Consider the following 24,706-nt stretch of genomic DNA (forward strand, 5'->3'; position numbering starts at 1 on the left):
AAAAGCCATTACTTAACAAAGCTGTCTTGGCTCCAACCTTCTTTTTTATCTGAGAAATTCTTGAAAGAGTAGTGGTAAAACAGATAATTGATATTCTGCAGAGCAATGGCTAATTAGTAGAGTTTCAATCAAGTTGCAAAGCTCATCAAAGTATACAAAGGTTTTGTGAAGGTTATCAATTATCTTTTATATCCTCTGACAGTGGACTTATCTCTGTGCTTGTTCTGCTAGACCTCCGTGTTTGATACTGTTTACAACAGTATTTTATTACAGCAATTAGAGCATGCTATAGATATTAAAGGTGCTACACTGCAGTGCTTTGAATCATATCTATCTAATAGACTCAAATTTGTTTATGTAAATGAAAAGTTCTCTTCACACACTCAGGTTAATTATGGAGTTCTACAGGGTTCTGTGCTAGGACCAATTCTGTTTCCTTTGGGCTGTATCATGATGCTTACTCTGGATGGCATTACAATGGCCTCCAGTAACACTGTCAGGAATCTTGGAGTCATTTTTGACCAGGATATGCTCCTCAAGTTCAAGTTCAAGTTCAACTTTATTGTCACTTCAACCATATACAGTTTAAAAATACACAGTGAGGCGAAACAACGTTCCTCCAGGAACCAAGGTGCTACAAGACAAGTTAGTGCAAAAAAAAAAAAAAAATATATAATATATCTAGTAATAATATTGTGCAAAAGAGCATTTACAGGTTGGTGTGTGCGATGGTTTGGTGGTGTAGGTCAGTGTGTTTGCGCTTGTGTTGGTTAGTCAGTCCAGTCTCAATGTTTTGAGGTATTTGAGTTAAGCTGAGTGATAATGTTAGTGTATGTGTGTGTGTGTGTGCGTGTTTATCAGTCAGTCCCTTTTTGCTGAGGAGACGGATGGCTTGTGGAAAAAAGCTGTTGCACAGTCTGGATGTGCGTGCCCGAATGCTTCGGTACCTTTTTCCAGATGGCAGGAGTGTAAAGAGTGTGTGAGAGGGGTGTGTCCGATCAGCCACAATGCTGGTGGCTTTGCGAATGCAGCGTGTGGTGTAGATGTCCTCAATAGAGGGTAGAGAGACCCCGATGATCTTCTCTGCTGTTCCCACTATCCGCTGTAGGGTCTTGCGGTCTGATATGGCACAGCTCCCAAACCAGACAGTGATGCAGCCGCTCAGGATGCTCTCAATAGTTCCTCTATAGAAGGTGGTCAGGATCGGTGGTGGAAGCCGGGCCTTTCTCAGTCTTCTCAGAAAGAAGAGACGCTGTTGGGCTTTCTTGTGCAGGGAGCTGGTGTTGAGGGACCAGCCGAGGTCCTTCTCCAGGTGTACGCCCAGGAATTTGGTGCTGTCAACGATCTCCACAGAGGAGCCGTTGATGCTCAGCGGTGAGTGGTCGCCTCGTGTCCTCCTAAAGTCAACAACCATCTCTTTTGTCTTGTCAACATTCAGAGACAGGTTGTTGTCCTTACACCAGTCCGTTAGTCTCTGCACTTCCTCTCTGTACGCTGACTCGTCGTTCTTGCTAATGAGACCCACCACGGTCGTGTCATCAGCGAATTTAATGATGTGATTTGAACTGTGTGTTGCTACACAGTCATGAGTCAGCAGTGTGAACAGCAGAGGACTGAGCACACAGCCTTGTGGGGCCCCAGTGCTCAGTGTGGTGGTGCTGGAGGTGCAATTCCCGATCCGTACTGACTGAGGCCTTCCGGTCAGAAAGTCCAGGACCCAGTTGCAGAGGGAGGTGTTCAGGCCTAACAGGCTCAGCTTTCCGATCAGTTGTTGGGGGATGATCATGTTAAATGCTGAGCTGAAATCTATGTACAGCATTCGGACGTGTGAGTCCTTCTTGTCCAAGTGTGTCAGGGCAAGATGGAGTGCAGTGGAGATGGCGTCGTCCGTTGAGCGGTTATGGCGGTATGCAAATTGCATTGGGTCCAGTGAGGGGGGCAGCAGGGTCTTGATGTGTCTCATGACGAGCCGTTCGAAGCACTTCATGATGGTGGGTGTAAGTGCGATAGGGCGGTAGTCATTGAGACAGGACACAGAAGACTTCTTGGGCACGGGGACGATGGTGGTGGCCTTGAAGCACGTGGGGACAACGGCACTGCTCAGAGAGATGTTGAAGATGTCGGTGAGAACATTTGCCAGCTGATCAGCACATTCTCTGAGCACTCTGCCTGGGATGTTGTCTGGTCCAGCAGCTTTACGTGGATTGACTCTGCGTAGAGTTTTCCTCACCTCAGCTGTAGTGAGACACAGGACCTGGTCGTTCGGAGGAGGGGTGGTCTTCCTCGCCGCCACGTCGTTCTGCCTGTCGAACCGAGCATAGAAGTTGTTAAGCACATCTGGGAGGGAGCCGTCACTGTCACAGGCAGGTGGTGTCGTCCTGTAGTTAGCGATGGCTTGTAAGCCCTGCCACATGCGTCGTGTGTCGCCGCTGTCCTTGAAGTGGTTGTGGATTCTCTGGGCGTGTGCGCGCTTCGCCTCTCTGATGGCCCGAGAAAGTTCAGCCCTCGCTCTTCTAAGCGCCACCTTATCTCCCTCTTTGAAGGCAGAGTCTCGGGTCCTTAGAAGTGCACGCACTTCCGCAGTAATCCACGGTTTCTGGTTGGGTCGTGAGATGATGATCTTGGAGACAGTGACGTCATCGGTGCACTTGTTGATATAGCTGGACACTGATGATGTGTACTCCTCCAAGTCAGTGAAGTCGCCGTAAGTTGCAGCCTCTCTAAACATGTTCCAGTCAGTGCTCTCAAAACAGTCCTGAAGAGCAGAGATGGCTCCTGCTGGCCAGGTTTTCACCTGCTTCAGAACCGGTTTTGATCGCCTGACGAGTGGTCTGTATGCTGGAATTAGCATAACAGAGATGTGGTCTGAGTAGCCGAGGTGGGGGCGGGGCTCTGCCCGATATGCGCCGGGGATGTTTGTGTAAACAAGATCCAGCGTGTTTTCTCCCCTCGTTGCAAAGTCCACATACTGATGGAATCTAGGAAGCACTGACTTGAGATTTGCATGGTTGAAGTCCCCAGCAACAATAAACAGTCCATCCGGGTGTGTATTTTGCAGTTCACTGATCTTTGTATACAATTCCCATAGCGCTTCCTTAGCATTAGCGCTAGGTGGAATGTACACTCCGATAATGAAAACAGTGGTGAATTCCCGTGGTAAGTAAAAAGGTCTGCATCTAACAGTCACAAACTCCACCAGCGATGAGCAATAACTAGAGACTAGCACAGAGTTCTTGCACCATTTCTCGTTGATGTAAACACACAAGCTGCCACCGCGAGTCTTACCGCACAGAGCTGCATTTCTGTCGGCGCGAAACGAGGCCAGCCCGTTTAGCTGAATAGCGGCGTCCGGTACTCTTTCGCTGAGCCATGTTTCCGTGAAAACAAAGACACAGCAGTCTCTAATCTCACGCTGTGTGGCCTGCTGGAGTCGGATGTAATCCAGTTTGTTATCCAGGGAGCAGACGTTGGATAAGATGATGGACGGTAGAGCCGGCCGGCTAGGGTTTGTTTTTAGCCTAGCACAGACTCCCGCCCGCTTGCCGCGCTTCCGCTTCCTCGCGCAACGCTTCCGATGTCTCCACCTCCGTCCGCCGGCATCAGGCAACGCCGAGGCTTCGAGGCCTGGTTCGCGGAGCAAGCCGAGTTCACGCAGCGTTTCCCGCAGCCCCTCCTGGATGTCGTCAACTAGGTTATTTAGGTTGAAAAGTGTCTGGCTGTTGTATGTATGCGCATATTCAGCAGATATGTAGGACTGCTTTCTTCCATTTGTGGAATATCTTTAAAATTAGAAACATCATATCATAGAGTGGTGCGGAAAGGCTTGTTCATTCATTTATTACTTCTAGGCTTGACTACTGTACTTCATTATTATTGGGATGTCCTAAAAAATCCCTGCCTTAAATTAATTGGCAATTAAATGCTGCAGCAAGAGTACTGACAGGGACTAGAAAGAGAGAGCATATCTCTCGTATATTGGCATCTCTTCATTGGCTCTCTGTTAAATCCGAAATCTAATTTAAAATCCTGTTCCTCACATACAGGGTCTTAAACAGTCAGGCCACATCTTATCTTAACAACCCTATAGTACCATATGGTACCTATTAGAGCACTTCACTCTCCGACTGCGGCCTTACTTGTTCCTAGAGTATTTAAAAGTACAATGGGAGCCAGAGCCTTCAGTTTTCAGGCCCCTCTTCTGTGGAACCAGCTTCCAGTTTGGATTCAGAAGACAGGCACCCTCTCTACTAATAAGATTAGGCTTAAAACTTTCTTTTTTGCTAAATCATATAGTTAGGGGCTGGAACAGGTAACCCTGAGTCTTCCCTTAATTATGCTGCAATAGGTGTAGGCTGCTGGGGGATTTCCATAATCCACTGAGTGTTTCTTCTTCAGTCACCTTTTTCACTCACTATGTGTTTATAGCTCTTTGCATTTTATCATTAGTTATTATTAATATCTGGCTCTCTTCCACATCATGTCTTTTATCCTGTCTTCATCCGCTCACCCCCAACTGGTTAGGGTTTAGGGTGGCTTCAGCAGATGGCAGCTCCTCCCTGAGCCTGCTTCTGCTGGAGGTTTCTTCCTGTTAAAAGTGGGTTTTTCCTTCCCACTGTCACCAAAGTGCTTGCTTATAGGGAGTCATTGTTGGGGATTTCTCTGTTTTCTTTGTATTATTGTAGGGTATTTAACTTAACTTAATATAAAGTGCCTTGAGGCAACTGTTGTTGTGATTTGGTGTTATATTAAAAAAAATGAATTTAACTGAACTGAAAACAATACTTCACTATAGCCTTGAAATTTCAAACTTCACGCCCAGAATATCACCCACAAGCAACAGTTCCCAGTCTACTCCTGCTCACTCCAAAACTATCCTTCAGGACTGAAGTGAGTCCCCCAAAACTCTTACTCACCTCAGTCCTCAGATCTGGATTCAGAAGTTAAGTCACTGTTCCCCCACAGTCAGGTGTTCCAAAAATAATTATACATCAAAAAATTCGATTGGACCATATCATGGGTACATTTGTATTTTTACCTTTGTGGAACTGTAAATGAGGCAATGTGGCAATGTCCACATTTTAGACTTTTTTGAATGCAGGATATATTTTTAAATCCAATTTAACAGGAGGCAAGTATAAGCAGAATCTAATAATAATGACAATAATGAGAATAACAATAATAATGATAATAATCATCAAAAAATCATATCAGTTGAATTATACTTATCTAATTAACATACTCAGAACAAAGTCAGCATTACTTTTGCTCTTTCACAGTGATAATCTTCGAGAGGATGATGAGCATGCCTTTGCCACTGACTAAGGCAAATCTAGGTTCAAACTTTCATCTATTAGCTCATCTCCCAATCATAATGTCATTCATGCAGTGCCTTATCACCATATCAGTGCCTTAACTCTTTTCACATTTGCAAACCTCAATTCAATTGGATAAATATTGCAATGTAATTAGCTGGATAACCCCAGGTTGCTCTCCGATGCATGCATTGGAGTATAAATTTGTGTGAGTGCTTTGATACTTTCTGCTTGCAATTTCTTCTTTGCTTTAAGCAAGGGCCAGTGTCCCGCAGGTTTTAGATGCGTCCTTGATCCAACACAGCTGATTTAAATGGCTAAATTACCTCTTCAGCGTGTCTTGAAGTTCTCAAGATGTAATGAACTAATCCTTTGTTTCATTTGTGTTGGCCCAGGGTGATATCTAAAACCTGTAGGACACCGGCCCTTGAGGCCTGGAGTTGGACACCCCTGACATATACCATACCATAGCACCTTTATTTATAAAGCACTTTAAAATAAAGCCAGGCTTCACAAAGTGTACATATACAAGAAGCATAAACAGAAAATAATATCAAACATGTTAAAAATAGAGAATTGGAAAAATAGGAAAAAAATTGATTCAACCTTTTAAAAAGTACCAAAGGCTTAAGCAAATAAATATGTTTTAAGAAGAGTTTTAAACTCCCCACAAAAATAGGAAAGTCAAGTGTGTCTGTGTGTGTGTGTGTGCTTCTACGGTTAAGGGGACACCTTCTCAGATGATAAAACATAGGTATGATCCTTCATGTCTTGAATCTGAAGGTGTAGGCACAAGTTAAAATTTGCCTCCATGCACGTGAATGCTTACAATTTCTTTTCTCTTTGGCTCTTGGCATGATACACGTGTGGTCAGTCTTTAGCCACATAAAACATGATGGAATAACAAAATCCATCTCAACCACTATATTCAAGATGGCAGGCCAACATGGCTGAAAGATCATTATACATTAAAATATACTGTATGTATGATTACAGTATTCTTTTTTTTTTTCTATTAAACTAAAGAAAACTTTTGCTAGGTTTAAATATACTAAACTAATTTAAGGGAAAAAAAAACCCCAGCTGATTCTGAGGCAGCCAGTTAGGAATTGATTGATTTTTTTACATGAAACTGTTGTGGTAACAATTTTGATATTTTAACACTGTATAATTTTTTTAAATATCAAACATCCTTATTTGTAAATGAGCAGATACCTGTGAATTTCTGTGTAAGAACATGTAGCTCAGCTTGTTTGCACAAGTGATATCATGATTCATGAATTTGTCTGTTTCTACTCCACCATCACCAGGACTTAAGTACCTTCACTCTGCTGGAATTCTACATCGAGACATCAAACCTGGCAACCTCCTAGTCAACAGCAACTGTGTGCTCAAGGTGTGTGGGACAGGCAAGCATTAATCCTAACCCTATCTCTATGGCAAGGATTCTTTATGTGAGTTGTATGACAGGCATGTGACAGATAAAGAAATAAAAACTATGAATATTTATTGACAGTATAGATGATGATGTTTGTAGAGGAATGAAAAAAAAATCCAAAAAACAGATCACAGTTGATGGTAAAAATAAAATGGTAAATGGCCTGTATTTGTATAGCGCTTTACTAGTCCCTAAGGACCCCAAAGTGCTTTACACATCCATTCATCCACCCATTCACACACTGGTGATGGCAAGCTACATTGTAGCCACAGCCACCCTGGGGCAAACTGACAGAGGCGAGGCTGCCGAACACTGGCGCCACCGGGCCCTCTGACCACCACCAGTAGGCAACGGGTGAAGTGTCTTGCCCAAGGACACAACGACCGAGACTGCCCAAGCCAGGGCTCGAACCGGCAACCTTCCGATTACAAGGCGAATTCCCAACTCTTGAGCCACGATCGCCCAGTTGATGCCTAAAAGAACAGACCAGAGGGAAAAACAAAGTAGAACTTGGACCACACAGCTCTTTCCTGATGCAAGAACCACAGGATCTTCCAGCCCACTTACAGCAAGTATCTAGACTTTGGGAAGAAGCCAGAGTACCCGGAGAGAAGCAGACACCATAAAGATGATGAATTCGAACGCAGCACCTTCTTGCTGTGAGGCAGTAATGCTGCCTCCTCATATTCTATTCTTTTTCAGTTGTCTCTTCATAGACAACCTTGTCTACCTCAAATAAGGATAGTTTAATTCAAGCTCCAACAGATCTTCTTCACAATGACCTATTATACGAAACGCTGGTTTTATCAAAGACCATGACCCGGTTGCCACAGAGATGCCACCTTAAGTTCCTGTTCCTGTTCACCACTAGGAGAACAGAAACTTAAGGTATCAAAATTACATGCAGTCCATAAAGTTGGACAGTTCTATCTGCTACCCAAACATTCTCGGTTTCATTTTTTCTCCTTTATCTTCACTCTTCCTGAAGTGACTTTTTAGGAATCCTAAAAGGTTGATTCTGTTCATCTGGATGTAGCATTTTCAGTGGGAGAAACGTTTCGTCACTGACCTGTAGTCAGCTGAGACTTCTTAAGTCTCAGCTGACTACAGGTTTCCCCAATCTTATAAACAGTATATTTGCACAGTGATTGAAACTAGCCCACTAAATGAACAATGGGCTGTGAAGTCAGTTCCTTGATCATTAATATCCAAGTTGTCATGACCATTGTTCAACAACCACTGATCAAAGCCCATATCAAAGACCACTGATCATTGAGCTCCATGGCTTTTAAACCTCAAAACACGCTGCGCTAAAAATTGGTCCACCCCAAGGATCGGGTCCCCTGACACAGAGTAATATAGAGTATGCTGTGAAGTGCCAGGAGGTTTGCCATGATGTATATCGGGGAAACCAAACAACCTCTGGCGAAGCGGATGGCACAACACAGAAGAAGTAACTCATCAGGCAAGGACTCGGCAGTCTATTTACACTTACAGGCCAGTGGACACTCTTTCAGTGATGAGGATGTACACATCCTGGACAGGGAGGAACGCTGGATTGAGTGGGGAGTCAAGGATGCCATTTACATGAAAAAGGAAAGACCATCTTTGAATCAAGGAGGGAGCCTAAGGGTACATCTTTCACCATCTTACAATGCTGTAATTGCAGCCAATCCCCATCATGACAATTTGCAAATTAATGATCAAGGAACTGACCTCACAGCCCATTGCTCATCAGTGGGCTAGTTTCAGTCATTGTGCAAAGGTACTGTCTATAAATTTGGGGAAACTGCAGTCAGCTGAGACTGAAGAAGTTACTTGTGACGAAACGTTCTCCCAAATGCTACGTCCAGATGAACAGAATCAACCTTTTGGGATTTACTTACCTGGTTGGTTGAGCATGCATCAAAACACTTTTCAGGAATGCTAACTCACTGCAAGTCATTGCAGTCTCCAGAGGTTGTTTAAAAAGTTAAAGATTAGGGCTTTGATTTGTGAGCAGTGAAAACCTTTCCAGCCCTTACTGCAAAAGGCAAAAGTTGCCAGCACCATCATTTCTTTTCTTCCTCATTAGCTCTTCTTTTCTCCATTTATACTTGCAGCAAGATGCCAGTTTCATTTTCCTCTGTCCGTCAAATGGCAGTGACTCTTTTTTCTCTGTAGTTCTTTTTTTTAACGTTTTTGGGTTCCCTTTTCTGGCACTGGGAAGTTTAGATTTTCTCTGTCCCACTTACTAATTTTGTTGGTTTACAGTTCCTGGCACTGAGTTGCCAGATACACGTTTCTTTGCCAGAAGACATCTCTTCGAATAAGAGATGTGTTATTCCTGGCTTCAACCTAGTGTACTTTTTCCAAAGTTTCCATGTTTCTATTTCATTTCTCACATCTATCGCTACCAGTGAATTAAAATGTGTATGAGTCCAAAAAGGCCCAGATGGTCAAGTTCAGGAGGCCGACCATGCGAATGGCAGCGGGGCCGGTCCCGATGCCGGCCACGCAGTAGACAGTGGCGTGGAAACAGTTCTGGGGGCCGACCGTGCGGACGGCAACAGCGGCGTGGAAACAGTTCTGGGGGCCGACTGTGCGGACGGCAACAGCGGCGTGGAAACAGTTCTGGGGGCCGACCGTGCGGACGGCAACAGCGGCGTGGAAACAAGTCCGGAGGCCGGCCACGTGGAAGGCAGTGGCGGCGTTCAGGAGGGCGTCCACGGTGGCGGAGATGCCCAACAAGCGGCCAGGCAGATGACCGACGATGTGGAGGTGGTAGTAGGGGACCTGAAGGCTGCGTGGCCCCTGCAGCCCCAGGTGAAGCGGAGGCTGGACCAGACGAGGCGGAAGCTGAAGCGGAGGCTGGACCAGACGAGGCGGAAGCTGAAGCGGAGGCTGGACCAGACGAGGCGGAAGCTGAAGCGGAGGCTGGACCAGACGAGGCGGAAGCTGATGCGGAGGCTGGACCAGGCGAGGCTGAAGCAGAAGCAGAGGCTGGACCAGACGAGGCTGAAGCAGAAGCAGAGGCTGGACCAGGCGAGGCTGAAGCAGAAGCAGAGGCTGGACCAGGCGAGGCAGCAGCTGATGAGGAGGCTGAAGCCGGGCCAGGCGAAGCTGCTGATGAGGAGGCTGGACCAGACGAGGATGAAGACACAGAGGCTGGACCAGACGAGGATGAAGACACAGAGGCTGGACCAGACGAGGATGAAGACACAGAGGCTGGACCAGACGAGGATGCTGAAGCAGATGCTGAAACCGGACCAGGCGAGGCCGAAGACTCTGAGGCCGCAGCAGGCGAGGACGATGAAGCTGCAGCAGGCGAGGACGATGAAGCTGCAGCAGGCGATGAGACTGCAGCTGGTGATGAGACTGCAGCTGGTGATGAGACTGCAGCTGATGGCTGGACGGGCTCCTCGGGCCCCCCAGCTAACGAGGCAGGACGCTGGACGGGCTCCTCGGGCCCCCCAGCTGACGAAGCAGGAGGCTGGACGGGCTCCTCGGGCCCCCCAGCTGACGAAGCAGGAGGCTGGACGGGCTCCTCGGGCCCTCCAGCTGGCGAAGCAGGAGGCTGGACGGGCTCCTCGGGCCCTCCAGCTAACGAGGCAGGACGCTGGACGGGCTCCTCGGGCCCCCCAGCTGACGAAGCAGGAGGCTGGACGGGCTCCTCGGGCCCTCCAGCTGGCGAAGCAGGAGGCTGGACGGGCTCCTCGGGCCCTCCAGCTGGCGAAGCAGGAGGCTGGACGGGCTCCCCGGGCCCTCCAGCGAAAACAGTCTCAGGACCAGTGGGCACAGGGGCCCCTGGAACACACAGGACAAAACCAGCAGGCGCGGGGACCTCTGGCAGGCACAGATCGGAACCAGCAGGCACCCGGGCCTCTGGCAGGCACAGAACGGAACCAGAAGGCACACGGGCCCCTGGCAGGGACAGAACAGAACCAGCAGGCACACAGGCCTCTGGCAGGCACAGATCGGAACCAGAAGGCACACAGGCCTCTGGCAGGGACAGAACAGAACCAGGCACACGGGCTTCTGGCAGGGACAGAACAGAACCAGGCACACGGGCCTCTGGCAAACACATGGCAGACTGCAGCTGCACAGAGCATTGAGTCTGCTCAGGCAGCAACGGCCGGGTGCGGTCCTCAGCTGGCTTCTTAACCGCCAGGGGTCCAGAGTCTGCTGGGGGCTGAAACCCAGCCTCTGGGGAGGCCCTGGAGTGAATCTCAGTCTCAGAACTGGCCAGCTTTTGAGGACTGATAACAATATTGTTTGGTTTGTCTCTCTGATTAGGATTCAAGGTTATGGAACAGTTCTGTAAGGGTTGGATAGACATAGCTTGCTGTACCGGAGGTGTAGGTGAAGATGATGGCTGTATAGGTGGCTGAGCTGAGGGCAACTGAAGAAAAGGTCGGGAAAATGATGGTTGTGAAGTTGGAAACCGAGCTGACGATAAGGCTGATGATTCCTCTACCAACTGAGCTATTGACTGGGCTAAGGATTGAAATAAGGTTTGTAGTAAGTCAGGCTGTGGATGTGACTGTGCTATGGGAAGCGAGGCTGAATGTGGTGGAGGTGGCGACTGAGCTTCGGGCCGGGCGGCTAACAGAGCTTCGGGCCGGGCGGCTAACAGAGCTTCGGGCCGGGCGGCTAACTGAGCTTCGGGCCGGGCGGCTAACTGAGCTGACATAGCCCCAGAATAAACAGTTCCAGATGAAACAGTCTTAACTCCTGGGTCCGAAGGAGCATCAGAAGCACAGTCTTTTGAACCAAAGTGGAAACGATCGCTCTCAAAATGAATACTGTCATTTTCTGGAACAGGAGGAACAGAAGATCTAGAGTTCATGAAGCTGACGTTAGCGGCCTTGGGGGAAACGGTACGTTTATCCCTCGACACAGAAGGCGAATGTAGGGGGACTTTGTCACTCACCCTAGGCGGTTGGTCGAGAAGAGTCCCAGGCTCCTGCCGGAGCCGTGAGTGCTGGCGGCACGTTCGCCGCTTCCAAGTAGAAGAGGAAGCAGCACTGGCAGAATGTGACAAGGAATGACTCGGCTGTGGCTGCTCCTGCTGTGAAGTGGAAACGCTGGGTGAGTCGGGTGGCACTATAATGATCCCTAACATCTTGTAGAAAGCTTGAGCTGGTGTAAGCTGGTTGCTCGCAGTCTCATAGTAATCCTCCCGGGACCGGCGGGAGCGTTTTCTGTGAGACCGGGGCATCCGGGGGGAAGAAGCAGGTGAGTGGACCGAAGGGTAAGCAGCTAGTGAGGAACGGCAGCACGGAGGCCCTCCAAGCGCTAGCCGGGTCCCGTCAAAGGCTGAGCTGCGCTTCCTCAGTGAGTCTGCTGGATCCATACTGGTCGCGTCGTTCTGTCATGAATCGCTGTGTGGCAGGCAAGCAGGAGTGGTGGACCCAAAATGCAGAACTCAGACACGGAAGTGAAACTTAAGGCGCAGCTTTATTGCTGGGAAAAACCTCGTACAAACTAAACTCACCAAAAGAAAACCAAAAGTCAGAACAGAGGAACCAAGGACTGAAACACTGGAAAGAAACACTAAACTGGAGCAGGAGACCAAACACTAGGAACATAGAAGCAGAACACACAGCTAGTTGAGGGTACGACGCGACACTGACACAGAGAAACACAGGGCTTAAATACACAGACGGCAGTAATCAAGGGATGAGAGACAGGAGGGGAACACACCTGGGAGAAATCACAGCTGACGAGACAGGGGAAACGTAAACTGAGCACACTCACATATGACACAAACCTTCACAATAAAACAGGAAACTCAGACACATGGAACCAGACAAGACATTGAACTAAACAGACAGATTCACAAACAGATGGGGTGACACCATAGACAGAGACAGACTCAAAGGCAGACCAAATATAACACACAGAACTCAAACAATAATAATCATCATCATCATAAACTAGAAAATGATAACTAAAAGCGCTGGGTCACCGACCCAGGACCATGACAACTACAGTCATGGCCAAAAGTTTTGAGAATGACACAAATATTTGTTTTCACAAAGTTTGCTGCTTCAGTGTTTTTAGATCTTTGTGTCAGTTGTATCTGTGATGTACTTAAGTATAATTACAAACACTTCATAAGTTTCAAAGGCTTTTATTGACAATTACATCAAGTTCGTACAAAGAGTCAATATTTGCAGTGTTAGCTCTTATTTTCCAGACCTCTGCAATTCACCTTTGTATGCTATCAATCAACTTCTGGGCCAAATCCTGACTGATGCCAACTCATTCTTTCATAATCAATGCTTGGAGTTTGTCAGAATAAGTGGGTTTTTGTTTGTCCACCCGACTCTTGAGGATTGACCACAAGCTCTCAATTGGATTGAGGTCTGTGGAGTTTCCTGGCCATGAACCCAACATTTCAATATTTTGTTCTCCAAGCCACTTAGTTATCACTTTGGCCTTATGGCACTGTGCTCCATCAGGCTGGAAAAGGCATTGTTCTCCACCAAATTGTTCTTGGATGGTTGGAAGAAGTTGCTGTTGGAGGATGTTTTGGTACCATTCTTTATTCATGGCTGTGTTTTTTGGCAAAATTGTGAGTGAGCCCACTCCCTTGGATGAGAAGCAGCCCCACAGATGAATGTGTGCTTCACTGTTGGCATGAGACAAGACTGATGGTAGCACTCACCTTTTCTTCTGCGGACAATCCTTCTTCTTGATGCCCCAAACAATTGGAAAGAGGCTTTGTCAAAGAAAATGACTTTACCCCAGTCCTCAGCAGTCCACTTGCTGTATTTTTTGCAGAATATCAGTCTGTCCCTGATGGGGTTTTTTTTTGTTTTGGTTTTTTTTTAGAGAAGTGGCTTCTTTACTGCCCTTCTTGACACCAAGCCATCTTCCAAAGGTCTTCACCTCATTGTGCGTGCAGATGCACTCACACCTGCCTGCTGCCATTCCTGAGCAAGCTCTGCACTGGTGAGCTTGCTGATTTAAGTGCAATCTTAATAGCAACAACGTCCTTGCATGTGAGCCCTTTTTATGTAACATAATGATGGCTGCACGTTTCTTTGCAGGTAACCATGGTTAAGAGGAAGGACAATGATTTCAAGCATCACCCTCCTTTTAACACATCCAGTCAGCTGTTCTAACTCAACCAGCATGACATAATGATCATAATGATTTCCAGCCTTGTGCTCATCAACTTTCTTATTTGAGTTAACAAGAAGATTATTGAAATGATCTCAGTAGGTCCTTTTGTGGCAGCGATGCAATGCAGTTGAAATGGGTTTTGGGCGATTAAGTTCATTTTCGTGGCAAAGAAGGACTTTGCTTCATAAAAACTGAAGCAGCAAACTTTGTGAAAACCATTATTTGTGTTATTCTCAAATCTTTTGGCCATGACTGTACATGCTGGAGCACAGTGGGTGAGGGAGGCAGAGAGGAGACAAGAAATCTTGGCAAGATTGATGGGTTTCAGAAGAAAGATGAATAAAAAGAAATCAGAAGATAAAAAGAGCTGCAGTAATCTCTGAATGGCTGTCTTTCAGATCTGTGATTTTGGCCTGGCCCGAGTGGAGGAGTCGGATGAATCAAGACACATGACTCAGGAAGTGGTGACACAGTACTACCGAGCTCCAGAAATCCTCATGGGGAGCCGCCACTACTCCAACTCAATTGATATCTGGTCTGTAGGCTGCATCTTTGCTGAGTTGCTAGGGCGACGCATCCTCTTCCAAGCCCAAAGTCCTATTCAGCAGGTAGTTGCTACTTAATTTAAATAAGATGACAAAAGATAATCTGCAAGGCATGAGAAATTTTTTGTCTGGAAAGATTTTGATACATAAAAGTAACAGTGTGTTCTTTTTTCCCTTTTTTTGTGTTAAAATGTTAAAAACAGAATCATTACCAGTCACCACCAGGATTAAATAACCTCCTCCTTAAAAGAAAAACAGTCATGCAACAAACTGTTGTGTCTCACTATACTGTGATGTGTGTGCTTTTGTGTAGCTGGATTTAATCACTGACCTGTTGGGGACACCTTCTATGGAGGCGATGAGGACGGCATGTGAAGGCGCTCGTGCACATATTCTCAGAGGACCTCACAAACAGGTCAAATAGTGCTTTTTTGCATCTGTTCTATGTGAAAAGACAAAACAATACAGATGAAACTGAAAGATCAGGTTAATTAAATTTTATTTTTTGTTGTAATTCCTCCTGTCATAGAAACAGCACTATGGACTTGACTGCAAAAGGGACAGGGTTTCTAGCCTGTAATCACAATTACAAGTTGGTCCATTTCATGTGTGCACAATAAACACACAAATCTGCGCACTCACAGCCACACGCTATCCTGTTATTAGTCTGGAACTCCTCAATGCAGTGTTAATTTGGGGTTATGGGATGGGATTAAATAAGTGTGTACTTCTTCCCGCTCCCTTTCGAAATGTAAATGAATCAGAATAGAAGCAATATTGAAATGTATTGACTTAATTTTGTATAGTATTTTTTTATCTCTCTTATTTTCTTTACTAAATGTACCTGTATATTGTTTACATGTTCGAAATAAATTAACAAACAAACAAACAAATAATACCACCTAATATCCAAGTAATGCACTGATATTTATTTATTGGATACTACGGGCCCAAAAACAAGGGGTAATAATGTGGAAACACAGCTCTGTAATGAAGTGGTAATAGCAGGGTAACAAGGCCGAAACAAGAATGTAATAATGTGGTAATTAATAAGTTATTACCACTCAATTGCCTGTAGTAGTTTCTGTTTAATAAACAGGAAACAGAGCTGCAAAATGCAAAACTGCCTGTTTCTATTTAATAACATATTAATAACCTATTAAAGCTAACTTAAACAGTATGTGATTATTACCTGGAAACAACTATGGAGGTTTCTGTGTAATAAGCAGGAAATAGCTTCACGATGCGAACCTGCCTGTTTAATAACATATTAATAACCATGTTAATAACCTTTTAAAACAAACTTAAACTAGTGACTACCAGTACATACCTGTGGCGGTTTCTGTGTTATGAGTAGGAATTTAATACCATGGTAATGATAACTGATTAAAACAAGCATTAGGAAGTCTGAAATGAACTGGAACTGTACAAAATCCTACTAGTTATCTCGCTTGTCCAGTTGTGGTGAGGGCAACACCACCGTCCTGCACTGCCTTCATTATTGACTGATCTCTTACCATCTAAGGATCCAGCTTCTCCTGCAGCAAATTTCACAAATACAGACTGTCCTATTCCCCCCCAAAAAGGAAAAAAGGCACCATTATGATTTCTGTCTAAAGTTAAATAATGAAGTCATCCTTTTCTTTTTCTGCCCAAAAAAGCATATTGGAACTCACTGGAATTGGAATATTTAGTATCTATCCTTAGAAATAAATCACTACAAAATTCACTGGGCGTGGATAGCTGTATTTTGAGTAGACCACACCTCTCAACGGCCTAATTTTGGGGCGAATACGATAAATATCATCTAAAATATCATAACATATATATATGTAACTAACCACATTCAGGTTCCTATCCATATTTGCAATAATAGTGGTCAGCTTATTTCAAGACAACCTTACTTCCGTGCAACCTTGGTTTCTATAACTATTCCTTATATTGTGTCTACTATTAATCAGTACTTATACTACTACTGCTTATAACTATGGTAACTTACCCCACCCTTTCCTATTGGTGGAAAAATGTACCATGTCAACCAATCAAAAACCTGGAGCGAGTGTTTTAACCGATGCATGAAACTATACATTTTTAGACATAAGTTGTAACGGCCGCCGTTTTCTTTGTGAGTATTTATTACACGGCGTGCTGCAGGGAAAAGCCTGTTCTAACATTTGAGTCTAAGGTCTATTTTTTAGCACCTGACGGCTCTTTTTTGCTTCTCATCCGTAAATACTCTGCATGCTCTTTCACGTGATTCAGTTTATTTTGAAAAGTCTCAACAGGATCTTGAGCTTTATTGTGAAAGGTTTATGTGGAAAATAAACAAGCGGACACGCAATGGTTTTACCATCGCTGTTGCTAATGACAACGCATAAAAACAGGCGCTTGTCCGTCCGTAGTGTGGCTATATTAAATATAAGAGAAAGAGAGGACTTAAGAAATTAATATAGCCACTACAGTGACCATCAAAACGGTGAAAAAATATTGCCGTAAACAGTTTATTTTGCGACACCACAAAACAAACGATAGCGTAAAATAAAAACGATAGATGTTTTTATATCGTCATCCGATATATATCGTTATATCGAACAGCCCTTGGGAACATTGCTCTTGGGTGAGGTTTTCCAGGGATGTCCCACCAGGAGGAGGCCCCGGGGCAGACCCAGGACACGCTGGAGAGATTATATCTCTTGGCTGGCCTGGGAATGACTTGGTGTTCCCCTGGACAAGCTGGAAGAGGTGGCTGGGGAGAGGGAGGTCTGGGCTTCTCTGCTTGGGCTACTGCCGCCGCGACCCGGCCCTGGATAAGCAGAAGAAAATGGATGGATGGTTGGATAGATGGATGTTATAATCCATTGGTTTATGCAAGCATATCTACGAGGACATACAGATCTACGAGAGAACCCAAAAAGCAGGGAAATGGTGGCTAAAGTTAGCAGGCAATGCCTCACTTCTTTGCCTTTATCAAGGGATAACATTGAAAGTGCAGACTCCCAGTAGGTAGCAATCTGCCTCCTACTGGCATTCACTCTGTTTCCATGGCAGTAAAAATGAAAAACAAGAAAAAAAAGTACACAGAATATTTTTATGCATTATGATGAAAATTTAGATGAAATTAAGTTAATTAGGGCAATAGTGAGTGTGGATCACTTTAAAGTGCCAGTTTAAGTTTGCTTTAATAGGTTATTAATATGTTTTTAAATAGAAACAGGCAGTTTTACATATGTGGTCCCAACACTCCTCCGTAATTGTCAGATTGCCTACTTTTTCCCACTTCACTTTAACAGAAGCAGTCCTGTCATTTTTATACCACAGGATGCTGTTTTTAATCTGGAAATAATTTTATTGTGAACTCCAGGTTTAGTTAATGATACAAATGTTTCTACAAGGTGGATGTAGCACTTACCATCCTGTTCTTTTTTTCTGAGGTAGCTCTGACATAGCCTGGACTTGTGTTTTGGGTCATTATCTTGCTGTAGAATGAACTCTTGACCAACTAGGTGCATACCAGAGAGTATTGGATGGGGCTACAGAAGCAGTAGCGGTTTTTGATACGGGCGACACGGGCGACACGGGCGGTTGCCCAGGGCAGTATCACGGCATCGGAAAAAAATAATAATAATAATAATTACTCGTACTCATGCTGCCCCGACATCATGCCAGTGCATATCGGGAATGGCGTAGGCACCGATCGGTTTTCTATCGCCCATTTGCTGGGAGTAAGGGCGCCCTCCGTTTGCGAGGTGCGCCTGCTGCTTGCGGCACAGGGAGGAGAGGGCGGCGGGGGATTCTCGCGCCAGTGGTGCACATTGCCGGCGATGTGCATCGCTGGCAATGTGCACCGCTGGCAATGTGCACCGCTGGCACGGCCATTTATTTTTTGATGCAACTTCTCAGATTAATTCACTGCGTGTAGAGCCCAGGGCTGGACTGGGACAAAAAACCAGCTGATACTAGAAATTAATATTAAATAAATTCTAACAACAGCTGATCAAGCTTAAACGTGCTGCTGTTGTTTAGTGCGACATCCGGCGGTTTCCTCTTTCTGGTGCAAAGTGGGCGATAAACAAACAAGAGAGAAAAGCTGATCATTGATCAGTTTCATGATTGAAGTAGCAACAGGAGAGAGAGGGGAGAGAATGAGAGAAGAAGAGGCAGATGTGCAGCAAAGACAAAATAACTCCACCTTTGTGTCTTTTTCATTCTAGCTGAAGTCCGGGACAAACTGTGTCCCCTCTCAGCTCAACACCAAACGCGTAATAATTTCTCTGAATGCGGGAGGATTCCGTCTTTTTACGGGACGGTTGGCAACTCTACTAACTAACCTTATGAATTAAATAAAGTTCATTATCAGTAACATAGCACCCACCCAGCTGTATAGAAACTCATGCTAGCTAGTACGCAGTACGAGTTATTGTAACTGACTGTAAAAAGTCAGCACAACGAAAATAAACTAAACCTAAACTTGGTTTATATCAGACTGCAGGTCTCTCCTCGGCGGCCGCCTCGGGTCTCTCCTCGTCCTGCCGCCGATCTCCCTCATCCACCTGCTGGCCTCCACCACTTGTTAATTTTACCGAATCTGTGGAAGCTCCGCGATGCCACCACCAAACAACTGAGTTATTTTCACACACCGGCCAGCTTCTGGCCAATCCAACACCTTTCATTGTTTATACCGTTACAAAAAAAAAAAAAATCATCGGGCCACTGAGCAAATGCCCGGTATGCCCAATGGCCAGTCCAGCTATGGCCGTGCCATCAGTTAACCCTTCGCATGCCAACTGTGGCACGCGTGCCTAGGGTTGCCGACCCCTGCTATAGATGATAAACTGGAAAATATATTTGTAACATTGCTGTTAAATCTAAAATTGTACTGTTGGCTTGTTGTTCACTTCTTCCTCTTGTACTTGTAAGAAACATATGAATGTAAGATGTGCCAGAAGCTGAAAGAGAGGGCAACATTCTAAATGGTGTGATGTTTGGTTTACAGCCATCCCTTCCTGTTCTGTACACACTGTCCAGCCAAGCAACCCACGAAGCAGTGCACCTTCTCTGCAGGATGCTGGTGTTTGATCCGGTGAGGCATTCTGATATAGATTTACATTATGTTTTGTAAATGAATCCCTTTCACTAAGTAGCTTGTGTACAATAATACACATATGTCTTAATGTATACTCAATTACTCAGGTAAGGAAATCCCAAAAAGTTGATTCAACTTGCAGGTTGGGGAAAATCTGCTGTCTGGTAAGACTGAAGAAGTCACTTGGATGAGTGACAAAACGTTTCTCTCACTGAAAACGCTATGGCCAGATGAACAGAAGCAATAACATGGGAATAATAAACATAGTTTGAACCATAATGTGGGGCGATCGTGGCTCAAGAGTTGGGCGTTCGCCTTGTAATCGGAAGGTTGCCGGTTCGAGCCCCGGCTTGGACAGTCTCGGTCGTTGGGTCCTTGGGCAAGACACTTCACCTGTTGCCTACTGGTGGTGGTCAGAGGGCCCGGTGGCGCCAGTGTCCGGCAGCCTCGCCTCTGTCAGTGCGCCCCAGGGTGGCTGTGGCTGCAATGTAGCTTGCCATCACCAGTGTGTGAATGGGTGGATGACTGGATATGTAAAGCGCTTTGGGGTCCTTAGGGACTAGTAAAGCGCTATATAAATACAGGCCATTTACCATTTTTACCATTTACCATAATAATGAAAGCCCACTTCAGTTACTTGAGCTCTCAAGGCAGGAGCATCCTTAATGAGTTCATGACATCATTGATCCTGTAATTTCTATCATTGTCCAGTTTCATCAAACCCATCCTTGACTCTGGTGAAACCAGGTTACTGTGGCTACACACAGTCTGCTTTCAGATAATGATATGGTCATGTCAGTCTATTAGAGGTAGTATTAGTGTTCTCACAGTCCAGTAGGGATGTGACAGTTTAATCTGTGCCTTTTCTAAAAGGGCCATTCAGTGATTTTCACACCAGTCCTTTATTTATTGTTTCTTGCCTGTATTTGAAGAGTAACAGTTTAAAATTTAACACATTTAACTTTTGTATCTGGTCTCCAGTCAAAGAGGATTTCAGCCAAAGATGCCCTGGCTCATCCTTATCTAGACGAGGGTCGACTTCGCTACCACACGTGCATGTGCAAATGCTGCTATACCACATCCTCGGGTCGCGTGTACACCAGTGACTTTGAGCCCATCACTAACACCAAGTTTGATGATGGCTTTGAGAAGAATCTGAGCTCTGTAAGACAAGTCAAAGGTAAATTTGTTTGCTCTTTTTGTTTCTATTTGCAAGGCGCATAAACATCAACAAAAATAAACCCTGCAGCCCTGGCTTTGATAGATGAAAATAAGTTAATAGGACTGACAGACACTTGGGTTAAAAATTGAAAGTCTGCTTCTTCCTCACAAACATTTTAACCCAACTGTCATATTAACAATGGAGATCATTATCAATTCAATTTTATTGGCATAGCAGCAAATCGCAGCAATACCAAGGTGCTCAGTATTGTAAAGACTCTACAATAGTGCAAATCTAGCCTTGGGCTTGTTGTGTACCTTGAATTTGCTGCTTTACTGCTATTTTGATGAGATATCATTGCAGGAGCTCAGAGATTCCCAAATATAAAGAGGGACATGCTGCTACAGCTTGAAATATTAGACTTTCAGGATAAAACGTTGAAACTCCTTGCCTTCTGTGCATCCTGTTTTATTTCTTCTACTCCAATACCAGTGCTAAGGCAATGATTTTCTTTTTTCTGAGTGGTAACATTGGTAACAAGACTGCAGCAAGATAATAAAGAAAAGAAAACATAATTCTGATCTTTATGTAAGCATGGGAAATATATTTAAAAAAAACTTCACAATGGCTTTACATTAGGATCATTAATAATGAATGATGATTGCGTGTTTCTCTTACAGAAATTATCCATCAATTCATTTTGGAACAGCAAAAGGGAAGTAGAGTACCACTCTGCATTAATCCTCAATCAGCTGCTTTCAAAAGCTTCATCAGGTAGGAGACTCTGTAATTGTTAGCAGTATGAACACACACTAATACTAAATATTGTGTACATGAGTTACAGATACTGTACTGTGCCAAAGTCTTGATCCACCCTGCTTTCTGGGAGCCAGACTTTTTTTTTCTTGAGCAACAGTCCTATAGACTTGCTGAAGGTCTTTCTAAAGGTTTTCTCTGGACATTGGTTGCTTTTTTGTCCCATTTTCAGGCCAGTTCTTGTACCTGAGCATTTTGATGAATGATACAGGAACAACACAGGACGTGATAAATGCATCTGTTGTTCACTTAATCTTCAACAGAAATGCAAGTCAAGGAGATATTTTAGGGAGAAAAGGCTAAAGTATTCCAAATTACACAAGAACTGGACTTAAAATCAGGAATAACAGGTCTTGTGAATGAAATTGAAATTGTCATCAGTATGCACAGAGAATGTCAGGAGAGAGATACAGTGAGTGTCTACAGAAATCTGACTTAGTCATGGTTTGGGGCTCCATATCAGCCTGTGCTGTTGGAGATCTTGTCAAATTTAATTGAATTATGACCACAGAAAAGTACCATCAGCATTTGATCCACCATACACTACCATCTGGAAACACCTAATTGGCAAGGACTTCTTTGTTAGTATGGCAAGGATCCCAAACACACTGCCAATGTCATAAAATCCTGGATGAACACACACATACACACACACTCACATAAAATCTGTAAAAGACCTTTTTCTGGTGTAATAAGCCATTTCCAGTGAGGCCACCATGACTGTCACATTTAAAAAACAGCAAATAAGTTAATGTCACGTGGTTAGTGGCCATATTCCATATTTTGCGCATCATTTTACAGATGAATGAACACAAATGTTTGTACATGAGGCCTAAAGAAAGTAATGATGATAAGCCTGTCTGAATTTGTAAACCTTCCCCACTTACCATGGAAAGAGTCAGACATCCTATTGAGAAGATCAGCAACATGCCATTGTGAACTAGCATGCATGTGGCTCCTCTAAGTAGTACACTACTATCATTAACTCTAGCAGTTAACGTTGGTGGTATTAAACCTTTGTGTCCAACTAACAAATGTTTTACTCTCAACTAAATATTGCTAATATTAACTCCTTTCACTTAATGCCCTGTTTTTTGAACAGCTCCACAGTGGCTCAGCCCTCTGAAATGCCTCCATCTCCGCTGGTGTGGGAATAGCTACTGTTTTGTGTCGTTATTTTTCCTGACTGACAAGCTGCTAAACTGGGAACAAGAAAGGGTCTCAGTGTCTTCTATCATCTGTGTAGCATTTCACTGGAGAGCAGGACTCACAGGTCTGCTGGGTTTATGCTGAAAAATGGAATCAAAGAAAGGTCCACTGATAATTGCTTTATGGAAATTAATGACAGAAAAGCTCTGTATAATGCTTTGTACAGAATTTTTCTAAACAAACTGAGAACATACACACATCATATATATATATATATATATATATGTATATATATATATATATATATATATATATTTATGTATGTGTGTGTGTGTGTGTGTGTGTGTGTATATATATAGTGTTTGTGCACAAATTATATATAAAATGTATATTTTACAAATTCTGCAATCACCATCTCATTAATTTAGAAAACTAGGCTACTTTGCACCCGTCATTTCTGTCATTTCTGCATTATTTCCAACCACACTTTTTATTCTGACAATCAACTGCAACATTATTATTATGGGCAACTGAAAATTTCCCATATTTTAGAATTTTTACAAATTTGCTCTCTGTAGCATTATTGTTTTATTTATTTTTAATCATTTGTATTAAAAAAATGTCGCCTTGTGGCCCCACTGCATATTTGACAGTTTTCATTTATTCATTCTTTTGACAGAAGGGGTGCTAATTGATTTTGAACAATTTTGCCTATTTAACGTCTGATAAAAAAAATAAAATCAAAACCTAAGACCAACATATTCTAAATAGTTCTATTGAAAACACAGGGAACAACCAAACATGGAGAGATTTGGATTTAAATACAGGCAACTATATGATCCATCTATTTATGCTGTGAAAGTTTTTTTGTTTTACTTGTTCCAGCACATCAAAATTGTGATAGCTTGTCACACAGCCAATTTAGACCAAATGTTTCCTGATTAATTACTCATCATCTTCTCATAGCGTCCTTCTATGTGGAATTAGTTCACCTTTTGTCATTTGCTTACAAAACATACACCATGGGATGTCTGTTGTCTAAGAAAGATACAAAAGTTTCCTCCCTTTTAGTAAGTTTCAGTTAAATTAAATTGCTACAGTGGATTTTGAAACTATCTGTAGTTTTCACAGAAAATTCATTGAAATGTTTAAAATGGAAAAATGGAAAATGCTTACAGGAAAGTAATTATTACTGATAATGTTTATGTCAAGTTTTCCATTCACATATTAAGGTTTTTCATTCACACACTGCCTGAGAGTTGCCAGCCATATTAGATGTGATACAACAGCCAGTTGCTAGTGACTGGATGACAGTGGTCTCTGGAGTTTCATGGCTCCTGCTGGGTTAAATATGACAAAGAAAAGAAAATGCTGCACCAAAAACTTCCCAGTGATTGTTTTATTTGCTAGCAACCATATTGCTGTGGTTGCCTGTAGTTTTTCATATTTGTCTGTAAATACTTGCTTACTACTATATAGAGAAGCAAATCTACAAATCTACAAGTAGGCAAATGGTTTATTGTCGCCACTGGCCGGGCCGGCGGTGTGGACACACCAGTTTGTGAATGCGACAACTCGAGAATGAGGTGACATGGGAAGTTTAAAATTGATAGGTGCTGATATTAAAAGTTAGGCTCTCAGTTTTTTTGAAAATCTTGTAAATGCGATAACTTGGGATTTTGAATAAGGCAACATAGGATTTTGAAATTGTTACCACAGGTATCTAATAGGAGGCTGGCAGGTGGCACTGGCAGTCACAAGTATTTTTTTCTATGTTTTGTCTACATGACAGTCTAACAGTCACACTTATTCATCCAGTGAATACATCGGTATCGGCGCTTTGAGTGCTCAGAAGAGTAGAAAAGCGCTATATAAGAACCAGTCCATTTACCATTTATCATCGGTAGCAGCTTGGGATTTAGTATCTTGCCCAAGGATACCTTGGCATGCAGGCTTGAGCAGTCAGTAAAAGAACCACCAACTTTTCGAGTAATAGATAACCTACTCTACCTCCTAAGCTAAAACTACTACCTTCACAGCTTCACAGTAATAGTTGTGTTTAAATAGGCAAACCTTTTACTTTGAAGA

The 24,706-nt window shown here is 43.9% G+C and overlaps 1 protein-coding gene across 2 annotated transcripts in view; it reads left to right on the forward strand.

The window, feature by feature from the left end:
- nlk2 (nemo-like kinase, type 2) overlaps positions 1-22,868 on the forward strand; it is a 63,319-nt gene extending 40,451 nt beyond the window's left edge. The window contains exons 5-11 of one of the 2 annotated variants that reach the window (XM_085371364.1): positions 6,623-6,708; positions 14,262-14,471; positions 14,722-14,823; positions 19,402-19,488; positions 20,473-20,671; positions 21,334-21,427; positions 22,572-22,690. In XM_085371364.1, the coding sequence (XP_085227490.1) occupies positions 6,623-6,708; positions 14,262-14,471; positions 14,722-14,823; positions 19,402-19,488; positions 20,473-20,671; positions 21,334-21,427; positions 22,572-22,626 (833 nt within the window). In that variant the 3' untranslated portion in view covers positions 22,627-22,690. Of the gene's footprint in view, positions 1-6,622; positions 6,709-14,261; positions 14,472-14,721; positions 14,824-19,401; positions 19,489-20,472; positions 20,672-21,333; positions 21,428-22,571 lie in introns of both variants that reach the window. The other variant, XM_085371365.1, reaches the window with a different exon arrangement.
- The last annotated feature ends 1,838 nt before the right edge of the window (positions 22,869-24,706 follow it).

Source organism: Diplotaxodon limnothrissa, linkage group LG14 (assembly GCF_057381915.1).
Source record: "Diplotaxodon limnothrissa isolate DT_005_m linkage group LG14, D_limnothrissa_male_GT1.1, whole genome shotgun sequence".
Classification (NCBI taxonomy): domain Eukaryota; kingdom Metazoa; phylum Chordata; class Actinopteri; order Cichliformes; family Cichlidae; genus Diplotaxodon; species Diplotaxodon limnothrissa.